Source organism: Theropithecus gelada, chromosome 11 (assembly GCF_003255815.1).
Source record: "Theropithecus gelada isolate Dixy chromosome 11, Tgel_1.0, whole genome shotgun sequence".
Lineage (NCBI taxonomy): Eukaryota > Metazoa > Chordata > Mammalia > Primates > Cercopithecidae > Theropithecus > Theropithecus gelada.
In genome coordinates, this window is record NC_037679.1 from 78879205 (window position 1) to 78892147 (window position 12943).

The 12943-nt window shown below is 43.5% G+C and overlaps 1 protein-coding gene across 1 annotated transcript in view; it reads right to left on the reverse strand.

The window, feature by feature from the left end:
• The window catches only part of CIT (citron rho-interacting serine/threonine kinase), a 196497-nt gene that overhangs the window by 88213 nt on the left and 95341 nt on the right, over positions 1 to 12943 (reverse strand). The window contains exons 11-16 of the mRNA XM_025401253.1: positions 11420 to 11525; positions 10369 to 10512; positions 8979 to 9098; positions 3153 to 3323; positions 2848 to 2898; positions 2282 to 2335 (exon numbers count right to left, since the gene is read on the reverse strand). Of these exons, the coding sequence (XP_025257038.1) occupies positions 2282 to 2335; positions 2848 to 2898; positions 3153 to 3323; positions 8979 to 9098; positions 10369 to 10512; positions 11420 to 11525 (646 nt within the window). The remainder of the gene's footprint in view (positions 1 to 2281; positions 2336 to 2847; positions 2899 to 3152; positions 3324 to 8978; positions 9099 to 10368; positions 10513 to 11419; positions 11526 to 12943) is intronic.

The following is a 12943-nucleotide window of genomic DNA, read 5'->3' on the forward strand; positions in this document are numbered from 1 at the left end:
GCCGCAACCTCCGCCTCCTGAGGTTCAAGTGATTCTCCTGCCTCAGCCTCCCAAGTAGCTAGGATTACAGGCATGCGCCACCACGTCCAGCTAATTTTGTATTTTTAGTAGAGACAGGGTTTCACCATGTTGGTCAGGCTGGTCTCGAACTCCTGACCTCAGGTGATCTGCCCGCCTCAGCCTCCCAAAGTGCTGGGATTATAGGCGTGAGCCACCAGGCCTGGCCTGTTTTTGCTGTTTTTAAATATGGCTACTGGAAAATTTTAAATTACATCTGTGAGTAATATTTGTGGCTCCCTCACACTTTGATTGGAGAGCACAGTTCTAGATGGAGACGTGCATCCTCTCACAAGCTTCTGGCTAAAGAGGGCCATGAGGGCTTTTATTAGAGAGCTCAAGAATAAGGAAGCAGGGGGCAAACAGTGGATAAGCAAAAAGCAGTATATCTATAAACTAGAATATGATTCCACCTTAAGAAGAAAGGAAATTCTGATACATGCTACCACATGAATGCAACTTTAGGACATTATGCTAAATGAAATAAGCCAATCACAAAAGGACAAACACTGTATGATTCTAGTTATGAGAGGTACATAAAGTAGTCAAAATCATAGAAACAGAAAATAGAAAGGTGGGGGGGATGAGAGGAATTCATATTTGGTGGTTATAGAGTTTCAGTGTAACAAGACAAAAACGATCCAGAGATCCACTGCCCATAATGGTAATAAACGTAGCACAACTGAACTGTACACTTAAAAATGGTTAAGATGGTAATTTAACGTTATGTGGGTTTTTTATCACAATTTTAAAAAAAGAGGAGGAGGAGGAACTCTAGTAAACCAAGCCAGCAAACACATTCACAAACATTCTCAATGCCAAAGGTATGTTCCACAGCCACATTCATTCTGGCCCTTCCATTAAGCATTTCCAGTGTTCAACTAAAGGAAGGGCTTGAAAATTGCTCTTAAATGTTCTCACCACAAAAAACATAAGAAGAATGTGAGGTGATGGATCTGTCAGCTGGCTTGACTTAATCACTTCACAATGTGTGTGTGTGTGTGTGTGTGTGTGTATACATCACATTGCATACCATAAGTTTATGCAATTATTATTTGCCAACTATACCTTAATGAAACTAGGGGAAAAATTAATAAAAATTTTAAAAACAAGATAAAATGGTCAGGTACAGTGGTTCATGCCTGTAATCCCAGCATCTTGGGAAGCAATGGCAGGTGGATCACTTGAGTCCAGGTGTTTGAGACCAGCCTAGGCACCATGGCAAAATCCTATCTCTACAGAAAATACAGAAAATCAGCTGGGCATAGTGGTGCACACCTGTGGTCCCAGCTACTCTGGAGGCATAGGTGGGAGGATCACCTGAGCCTGTGAAGTCAAGGCTGCAGTGAGCCATGATCATGCCCTGCACTCCAACCTGGGTGATAGAGTGAGACCCTGTCTCAAAAAAGTTAAATAAGTTGGCCAGGTGCAGTGGCTGGTGCCTATAATCCCAGCACTTTGGGAGGCCAAGGCACGCAGATCACCTGAGGTCAGGAGTTCGAGACCAGCCTGACCAACATGGTGAAACCCTGTGTCTACTAAAAATACAAAAATTAGCAGGGTGTGGTGGTGCATGCCTGTAATCCCAGCTATTCTGGGGGCTGAGGCAGGAGGATCCCTTGAACCCGGGAGGCAGAGGTTGCAGTGAGCCAAGATCGTACCACTGCACTCCAGCCTGGGCAACAGAGCAAGACTCCGTCTCAAAAAAAATTTTTTTTACTTAAATAATTAAACAATTAAATAAAAGGAGGGCCATTAGCACAAACTTTGCAGGATGCTATAAACCAAACTCACGCCCCTTCCCAATCACGTGACAACCCCAAGGCTCCTCCAGTCTTCTGCAGGGCAGGCCTCCTGCTGGCGGAAAGCAGTCTGGGTGGGGAACTGCTTCTCTTACAAATGTGCATAAATGAGGTGCCAGGCCCCCTGAGGCGAGAGATGCAGGCCTCTTGGGTTCTGTCGTAGTATAATTAGAACTTTTACTTGAGAGTCTCACACAGCTTGGTTTTTAAAAATAAACACTGCTGACATGTCTCAAAAGGAAAAACTATATTCAGAACTCTGATATTTTCAGGTAATCGCTCACTCCCCCTTCATTTTCCTCAGTGCTGGGTGACTAATTCTGTTTCTTTCATCTTTCATGCTCTGGGACAAGGCAAAGAAAGACGTTTGGAAAGGAGGTGGGGTGGGGGGGTAAGTTCCTGAAAAATCACCTCGGGCTTACCTTCTCCAGTTTCTCTTGGAGCTCCTGAATTTTGAGCTGCTGCTCAGCATTGATCTATAATTAAAATTCCAGGAAATAAAGCAAAAGGCAAATCAGCATTAACATCTTGCTACACTTATTGCAGTCCTATTCTCTTGAGGTTTCTATGGGGTCTTTTTCTTTGGGTTTCCAGAACCTACTAAGGAAGAGGAAGAACAGTGGCCTCTCAGGGAAGACTTTGTCCCAGTGCAAAGCTCCATGTTGACGATGTACGTAGGACCAGCAACATACAAATGGCAAAAAGAGAAAGTCACTCAGTGCTTTAAGACAATAACAATTTTCATGTATGTTTTACTAAGTGTCTGGGTTTGTTGCTGTGGGCAGGCATGACAAAAATGAGCTGCCTTTTACCTCTTTTAGAGCCATAGTTAAATGTTGTCACCCAAAGGTGGACTATCAAAATAATCCTCGAAGAGAGGTCTCTATTCATTAAGAATACTCTTCATCAATGATGGGCCACTGATAACAACATGAAAAATGTTATCTACCCAAAATATTAATAGCAAAACCAATCATGGAAAGTATACCTTCTCCAGTTTCGCATATTCTCCCACTTCAGGCTTCCCTTGATCCTTAGCCTGTAATTAAAAAGACACAACATATTGGGAAATCTCAACAACCTAAAAGTCATGTAGACTACTTGGTCTCTGTGACCAAGATAATAATAGTAAATAAGAATGTTATCTTCTGTAAATAAAGACCAAGGGTTTTCCAAGGTATCCTACTATTTCTCAAACTAGGTTGTTTCTCATTAAACTAGGTTCTCCTTTTTCTTGCTAAGATCATGTATGATTTTACCCAAAAAGCACCCTCCTGGAGGGTGGCTGACTACCTTCAACAGTTTATGCTGACATTCTGTCGCTTTCCGCTTGAATTCTTCAGCAGCGAGCCGAGACTCTCTCAGCTCAGATTCGTAGAGATCACTCCGTCTTCTTGCTGAGACAAGGTCCTCTTCCAACTGATTCATCATCAACCTCATTTCTTCCACTTGAGCCTGGTACTCCTAAAGAGCAGGCAATGGAATAAAAGTGAACTTTAGAACTCTGAAAAGAATAGACAGGCAGTGAGGATGGAAGAGTATTAACCACACAGGGAAGATGCACAGTGAAGAGAGATTGGCAAAAAAAGACCTGGCCGGGCAAGGTGGCTCACACCTGTAATCCCAAAACTTTGGGAGGCCAAGGTGGGTGGATCACCTGAGGTCAGGAGTTCAAAACCAGCCTGGTCAACATGGTGAAATCCTGTCTCTACTCAAAATATAAAAATTAGCTGGGTGTGGTGGTGCGGGCCTAAAGTCCCAGCTACTCAGCAGGCTGAGGCAGGAGAATCGCTTGAACCTGGGAGGCAGAGGTTGCAGTGAGCCGAGATCGCGCCACTGCACTCTAGCCTGGGTAACAGGGCAAGATTCCATCTCAAAAATTAAAAAAATAAAAGAAAAAGAAAAAGAAAAGACCTACAGACCTAGAGACGAGGGGAGTAGAAAGATGGACCCAGAATGAGGCACCAAGTAGGCAAAGGCGAGAAGTGTGGGGTGAAGACGAGGAAGAAAAAAAATTAAACCTAAAAACTGTTTTGGCTGGGTGTGGTGGCTCATGCCTGTAATCTCAGCACTTAGGGAGGCTGAGGCGGGCAGATCACGGGGTCAGGAATTCGAGACCAGCATGGCCAACATGGTGATATCCGTCTCTACTAAAAATACAAAAATTAGCCGGGCATGGTGGTGGGTGCCTGTAATCCCAGCTACTCAGGAGGCTGAGGCAGATGAATCGCTTGGACCCAGGAGGCAGAGGTTGCAGTGAGCTGAGATCACACCACTGCACTCCAGCCTGGGTGACAGAGCAAGACTCTGTCTCAAAAGAAAAAACAAAAAACAAAAACAAAAACAAAACAAAAGACTGTTTCAATGTAGAGCATATGTCATTAATAAAACCACTGGGAACACACATGCAAATCACACCATACAATATGCACAGACCCTTAAGGCCTAACAGGAGAGCCGAAAGGGATGTTCTTTAAACAACAAGGATAAACCGCTTACGTGTAGTTTTCCGCCAAGGGTAATCATTTATATAGATTTGTCCTTTAGAAGTCATGTGCTCCTAACACAAATTAGATATGGTACTAGTTTTCAAATTAACCTTTCAGACAGCACAAGAGGGTAATTGAAAATCTCAGTGGAAAGAATTCTGGAAGGTGAAACTCATCATGTCAGTTTCTCACCATTAATTTTTCTGGGCCCAAAACTGAATGATGACCGTAACATCGCTCCTGCAATGCAAGTCACCCTGAAATTTGGAAGAGTCACAAAACACTGGCTTCGGTCAAAATAACTTGTGAGAAAAATTCCAAGGAAAGAACTCTCCTGTTCCCTTGGGCAAACCCTTTAAGTGATCCAAACGGCCCAACCTTTTCCAAAATGCATTTCTAAAATCAAAACATTTACATTCAAGTTTCTCAGAACTGGGTTTACCAGAAGAAACGGCCAGTGATTTTGAAAACTTTTGGACAAAGTATAAAAACATTCTGTGTTAGCAAAAATCAAGGCTAAGTATAAGGATTATGAATGAGCACTTATGTAATCCAAGGTGACTTGTGGGGTGAGGACGAGAGAGATACAAAATGAAATGAACAAGGAATTGCATCAAGAAGTCTTTGAAAATCACAATATTCAGTAACATCTCTGAGATCCATTCTCCCAAGAAATAATTGGTGAGGAATATTTGAATATTTCTCCCAAGAAATAATCGATTGAGCAAGGATATTCTTTTAACTGATAAATTGTAATTTTTAAATAACAGGGTATAAAGGAAACCTTTTATCCTATTGTAGCAGGTGACCCCCCCCCCCAGAGCATATTAAAGGGGAACTGCTGCTCTTATGAAAACTGGATGGTTTCCATGCAAGTACACCTCTCCCTATATTATCTGTAAAGGAGAAAGGAAAAAACAGCCCAAAATGGAACACGGGTCTCATTCCACTCTCTCCCACCCAAAAGCATTTGTTACTGAAGGTCAGTCCTCAGAATCTTGGGGCACACAGGTTTCCTGGGTCATGCATACTAAGCAGGCGATGCTGGATTATATAACCAAACGTCTTTATAACCTGCTCCCAATTATCTAAACTCACAGGGCAGGCCGGGCACAGTGGTTCATGCCTGTAATCCCAGCACTTTGGGAGCCCAAGGTGGGCAGATCACTTGAGGTTAAGAGTTCGAGACCAGCCTGGCCAACATGGTGAAACCCCATCTCTACAAAATATACAAAAATTAGCTGGTCATGATGGTGGGCGCCTGTAATCCCAGTTACTTGGAAGGCTGAGACAGGAGAATTGCTTGAACCTGGGAGGCAGAGGTTGCAGTGAGCTGAGATTACGCCACTGCCCTCCAGCCTGGGTGACAGAGCAAGACTCCATCTCAAATAAATAAATAAATTCACAGGGCAGAACATGAGCTGTAGGTGAAATGGAACATCGGTTTTTCTGGACCCCCTCAACCAGAGCCATATTATGGCTTTCATAGCTGTGAGCACTGAGCCTTCCTTGACTTCCTCCATAAAAATAAAAATTACATTTTACAATTGTGCTCTTATAAATACAAAAATATTAACATCATCTATGAAAACAGTGTCTTTGACCTAAGCCCAACTTTTTTCTTCTGATGAAAAAATTAAAACATGTTATGAGACCCTAAAAGTACAGTGGTCCCTAGCTACCATGCCTGCTAGAGCTAATGGGAAAGCCAGTCCTAGCTACAGGCGTCGACACCAAATCTTGAGTTTCTTTTGTCCTCAAGCTCCCTTTTCTTTCTTGAATTTATGTCGGCGAGAAGGGAATGTAAATTTTGTGTTTTGTCAAGAGCGAGGACAGAGTGTCTGTTCCTTTCCTCCCAACATCTCTCTTCCCTGAGCTGTCAGCACGTAAGAGGGAGGAAGGCAGGAACCAGGCAACCACTCTGTCAGCTCTCCAAGCTCTCGGGGCACCCAGCCTGCTACAAGCATCAGAAGAGAATTCTAACTCATTTGTGGATCCTTTGATATTGTACTGGATACTTCAAGGAAATCCTGTAAATTTAGCAGCTAACCAAATCCCTGCTTCAGGAAAAACCTGAAAGGTGATCATCGGGTCTGTTTGCACGACCAGCTGAGAGATAGCTGTGGTATCTCAGGATGGGGAAACGCAGACAGGTTTCAAGGCCCACCTAACACAAGTCTTCTGAATGGAGCTTCAGAATTTTGTGGGGAGGAAGGATCAGGTATGATCCTATTCACGCAGAAACCCTGGAACACAAGTGACTTCTGTGTTACCCACACTTTTATTTCCTTTCCTGAGTAGAGGAGCAAGAAAGAAGCTGAAATTGCTAGTAATGATCTAGGAATCAAAATTTCACATGAGACTTTGCGGTGTTTTTCTTTAAACCAAATCTAAATACTCTAGAGGGGGTAGCTAGGTGGAAGTAAAATATTTTTGAAAAAAATAAAGAGCCGGCCAGGTCCGGTGGCTCACGCCTGTAATCCCAGCACTTTGGGAGACCAAGGCGGGCAGATCACGAGATCAGGAGTTCAAGCGTGACCAACATGGTAAAACCCCATCTCTACTAAAAATACAAAAATTAGCCGGGCGTGGTGGTGAGCACCTGTAGTCCCAGCTACTCAGGAGGCTGAGGCAGGAGAATCACTTGAACCCGGGAGATGGGGGCTGTAGTGAGCTGAAATCGCACCACTGCACTCCAGCCTGAGCGACAGAGCGAGACTCCATCTCAAAAAAAATAAAAATAAAGAGCCATATAGAAAATTAGATTTTTAAGAGAAAGATCAGGGATTAAATCCCAAGTCTGGAAAAAATCAATATGCCACAAACCAAATACTGAAAGTTTATTGCAAGCATTAAAAGCTTTCTCCTGGTCTGCAAACATCCTGCTCTCACAAAACTTACCAAAAGTCATAAAATAAATCCTTGTTCCCATGAAAAATCAAATCTGAAACCATGAAGTTTTCTTCCCCACAATGGAACTTTTAGCAGTCATTAAATCTAAGACTCCACATGCATTCCAGCTGTGGTAGGAATCATAAAAGGCATTTCTTTGAACTCGGCCACCAACATACCTTTTCAAAATGTCCTGATAATTCCGTTTCTAAGGAATCTATGGACACCAGCTGCTCCCTCTGGTGGCCAAACACAGCTTTCATTTCCCCAGGATGTCACCAAAAGTAAATTTCCAGGTATGTTGAACTAATGGGAGAAAATGATTCCTACCTCTTGAACCTTTTAGGATGAAAACTATGTTGATAAAAGGAGCATGAGTCAACTGTCAAAGCAGATTTCTCAAAGCCCATGTGCAGCCTTCAAAACCTCTAAGACTGCATTATTCAGAGATCTGATAATCCTTTACAGGGTTTCCTTCCTATGCACATTTATTTATAATGTTTTTATCAAGCAACAGGATATTAACCGATCACAACTTTAAAATATTCAGATGATAAATATATTATGCCAACAAAACTCCAAAGACAGTAATTCTTTTTATAAAGAGTAATTAATGGATAGAGTTATTTGCAGGAGTTTCTTGCGTTAGCTCCAGCCAGATGGCTAAGTTTGTGCTACCCAGAGACAGAAATGTTCATTTCCATCAATGTTTCCATTAGATTTTCTGAAGTGAATGAGAGTTGCCTGGCAGCTGATAGTTCAGCTCTCCAATTGCTCATTGCCATCTCTTCATTAAAATCTCTATTTACGGTTTTTCAAAAGACACAAAAATCCATGCTAAAAAGGAAACAATGAGGCAATACGAAAATGAGCCATTTAGAAAGAAAACCCATTTAGAAAGAAAAAAAAAAGAGTGGGGTTTTTAAAGGTCTCGCTTTTCCTTTCTGAAAACACAGGGGACAGCTTTCTGCACTCAGATACGCAGTGTCAATCCTGACTCAACCAGAATGGTTCGAACTTCTCTTGTAGAATATTTCTTTCTACAAGTAAAACTATGAATTAGCCTGGCTTCGCTCAAAAACTTAAAGTGCATCTGAAAAGCTATGAAAACATTTAATTTTTTTAACCATCTCAAGCAGGGATTGGCAAACTTTTGCTGTAAAAAGAGACAGTAAGTAGTTTCAGTGTTGCAGGCCACGTGGTCTCCGTAACAACCACTCACCTCTGACTGTGTAGCCTGAAAGCAGCCAGGGCCAATATGTAAATTACCAAGCATGGCTGTGTTCCAAAAAAAAAAAAAAAAACACTTTATTTATGGAGACTGAAATTTGAATTTCATATAAATTTCAAATGTCATGAAATACTGTTTTTCTTTTGATTTTTTTCCCAACTGTTTAAAAATGTAAACCCCATTCTTAGTTTGTGGGTCACAGAAAATAGGTGTTGGACCGGCTTTGCCCCACAGGCTGAAGTTTGCCCACTCTTGCTCTAAACCTACATCTTTATTTTTAAAAGCGGACATTATGGGGTATCAGCTTCAAAAGGAGCTGGAACAAGCACTCTATGATGTATATAAATTATGAGAAACTTAAAGTTTCTGAATGACCTATATACCTGCCTCTCTTCCACTCTGCTCCTCTCTCCCTTTCTTCCTGTTTCTGTCTCAAACATGCCTCTCCTGAAATTAGAGGTCCGAGCGAGCCGAGATGCCGCTGTGCTCCCAGGCAAGCAGGCCTACCTGCTCTTTGATTTCTTGGAGCTTCCGGCTCTGCTCTCTGATATCATGGAGAAGCTGCAGTGCTTTGTCATCCTCCTGGGACACCTCCATCCGTGCTTGCTCCAAACTTCGCTTTAAGCTCTGCAGAAAGCAAAAATTTTAATAGGGATGCCCTGTGGATCCTGCTTTGTTTGAAAAGACTCATTAAGAGAGCTGCAAGCTGCTTCGCAGACACCAGGACGATTTCGAGTGACGGACCACAGTTGACAACTTCCAGTTCGTTGCCGATTCCGGTTTCCATCCTGTAAAACCCCTTGGTTCAAGAAACATCATCCCAACCTGGTGACCTTAGGGATCCAGCCGGAAACTGCATCAGCCTGTCTCCTGCCACCATCTACTGTCCTAGGAGATACTTACTTGCATGTTCAGAACTAAAACCTATTAAGACCCAGTAGCTATTACAATCACCATGTGGATGGCTACAAAGTGTTTTCTACAGTTATTTGTGGGCCCTGAAGTACATATGCCTCTTTCAAAGTAGCAATGACTTCACATCCTCTGCCCAGTTGTCATTTAAGACTCCAAGTGGTCTATTTCTACCTCTTGGCTTATTTTTCCTGGACACCTTTCATCCATAAGAATCCCTTAATGCTTCAATGGCACTGAAATCTATATCTGAAATACATAGCTGAATAACTTCACCCACCACTGAAAGGCAGCCAAGTCTGGAATGGAAACATAGCAGTTATTCTTAATCAGCCACGTTCTATAGATTTCCTCTCCCTTGTGAAAAAAACTTTAGAAATGTGTGATTCAACTTCTTAAGACTGTTTAATTGGGCACATTAAAAAAACACCTGAATGAAAAATTTAACAAGACAATGGAGAAGAAGACAGTCTACTCTTGTGAAGGAAAGAAAAAACGAAAGTCACATGGTAAATAATGACAGAGGGTTTGGGTTTTCAAGGCTATTTTCTTGTCGCTACACTGGTTCTGGCCAATGGAAAATCTGATGTCAGGAAGATTGAAAGTAAGTTTTCTTGTACATAGTTGGGAGTCTGGTTCTCAAAGCTGCTCATGTCAGACACAACGCAGACCAGAGAGGTTGGGATGGGAGATGTTAAGATCTTTTGCAACCCGCGGCAAAGATGGATTACTCCCATTTCCAGACTCCGTGGTACCAGCCGTCTACCTGCACTTTCTGCTGGAAATGAGTCCAATCTCATTTCCTGGGGACCTCACGCCTGGCTGTCACTACTCTGCAAAACACAGATCTTGCTTTTGTGCTCTCTCTCTCTCTACTCTCTGCCATTGGCTGTGATGTGCCTCATGGAGCCATCATGAAACAGGATGAGACACACACAACAAGAAGTGCCACCTCCAAGGGAAGGGGGCTTCAGGGAAGGCTCACACTGCATTCTGTGATGTAGGTAGCAAGGTCCTGCTCCAGGAGGGATCTCTGAGTCTCAGAGGCCTTCAGCTCCACCTCCTTCTGACTAAGCACAGCCTCCACCTCTGACACTCTCCGATGTAACCGGGTCATTTCCTGCTCCATCTGAAATAAACACATCGACAGGTTAAAAAGGCCCATGGAGGTTCGTTAGGAGCAATCACATCTCAAGTAGCCTCCGAAACCACCTGGTGGTCTGGGCTAAGGCTAATTCGCCAAAAGTTAAGTTGGGATGGAAATACCATTGTTTCTTCGCCCAGGAGCGCACAGTTCTTCGTTAAGGACAGTCACCAAATGCTAAGTCACTCCTCTCATTCAAGTCCCGGTTCACACTTGATCACTTCTCTAACCCAGTTAGCAAGGAAGCCACAATCATCATTTTTCACCTGTTTGCTTTTGTTTTTGTTTTGTTTTGCAGACGTCACTTTAATTTTATCCCAAATCCATCTTGATCCCCCCCCATCTCCTTGCAAAGATCTAGAGGACAAATCCAGGATAGGGCAAGGAGATATTTATTCGTCTGCACTCTTAGGAGTCCCAGGCAAGCAGTGACTTATTAGTTTCCAGAGCGTTGCCTCTGGGCAGGAACAGTGAATGTTAAGAGACGTTGAGCGTAATCAACACAGTGGCCGCAGTGACATTAGCAGGAGTTTTAAAAGACTAGGAAGAGAGACTTCGCATCACTCAAAGCAGATGGGATGTATCTCAGCCACAGGTGAGGACCCAGGCCACCTGCCGGAAGAAGCAGACATCTGGCTGGGTCATGCTGAGAAACGGGCCGTTTAAATCCAGGGCCTCCTCTGGTTTAGATTTAAAGGATCTACAGCAACGGCAAGGCCCGAATTCATCTCCCTCTGAGCTGCTGGAGGCACGACTTCAGCGAGGGCAGGAGCGCCTCACTCTCTACGGATCAGGCGGCTCAGAGCCAGCAGCAGCCCCGGGCGGATCCCTTGGCATATACTGACGGGAGGATCCTGGAGCAAAGAAGGAGGCCGGCTGCGGAAATAAATACCTTGTGACACTTGTCCTGAGAGTCTTGTAGCTCTTTGCTTTTGATGAGAAGTTTCTTTTCCATGGAGCTAGTCTTGGCAGGGGAGTCCAGACCCGACACAACAGACCTAGGTAGAGAAAAACCAACGTCAAGGGGGCCAGCAGGTGGGCCTAAGAAGCTGCATTAGGAAGCTGCAACATTTGTTTCATTTTACAAAAACATCTCATGCTTTTGATGTTAGATCAAATAATGCCCCCTTCCCCTTTCCAAAGATGCCCATGTCCTAATCTCTGGAAGCTGTGAATATATTACCACACATGGCAAAGGGACTTTGCAGATGGGATTTAAGTTATGGATCTTAGGATGGAAAGATTCTTCTGGGATATTTGGATGGGTACAATGAAATCACAAGGATCCTTATAAGATGGAAGCAAGGATCGGAGTCACAGAGATCTGAAGATGTTACACCAATGGCTTTGAACACAGAGGAAGGGGCCACAAGCCAAGGAATGCAGGCAACCTCTAGAAGGTAGAAAAGGCAAGGAAACAGATTCTGCCCTAGAGCCTCCAGAGAGTGCAGCCTTGTCTACACTGATCTCAGCCCAGTAAAACTCATCACGGACTTTACTTTTTTGGAAACAGGGTCGTGTTCTGTTGCCCAGGCTGGAGTGCAGTGGTACGATCTCAGCTCACTGCAACCTCCACCTCCTGGGTTCAAGCGATTCTCCTGCCTCAGTCTCCTGAGGAGCTGAGATTACAGGCGCTCACAACCATGCCTGGTTAATTTTTGTATTTTCAGTAGAGACGGGGTTTCATCATGTTGGCTAGGCTGCTCTGGAACTTCTGACCTCAAGTGATCCTGCCACCTCGGCCTCCCAAAGTGCTGAGATTACAGGCTTCAGCCACCACGCCTGACCTCATCTTAGACTTCTGACCTCCAGAACTGTAAAATAATAAATGTGTGTTGTTTTAAGCCACTAAGTTTGTGGTCATTTGTTACAGTGGCCACAGAAACTCACACACCTATTGGGCACTGGCTGCATACCTGGTTCTGTCTAAATGCTAGATATATTTGAACTCTTTGTTTTTGTTTTTGTTTTTTTTTTTCCTTCACTGACAGATATATTTGAACTCTTTACTCCCCACAGCAACTCTATGAGGCAGATATGATTTATTATCCTCATTTTATATGAGGAAATTGAGGCCCAGAGAGGTTACGTAAACTGCCAGTTGATAAATGGTTTCTGCTGGTCTCAAGAGGGAGCTGGGGTAGACAAGTTGGCTTGATGCACTTGCTATACAACTCTTAGGAAAATATCACAAAAATAACATAGGATGCCCTCCTGAGAGTGGACCAGAAGGATGCTCCCCCCACAGAAAGGAGAAAGTTACCCACACTCACCTATGTAACTCATGCACTGTGCCCAGAAACAGTTAATTATGGGCAGAGATGAGAGAGAGATTCCAGGACAGCTGCCCTCAGTGGTTGGTACACTGGATATGAACACTAGGATTGGTGAAAGACAAAGCCAGAGCAACAGTGGC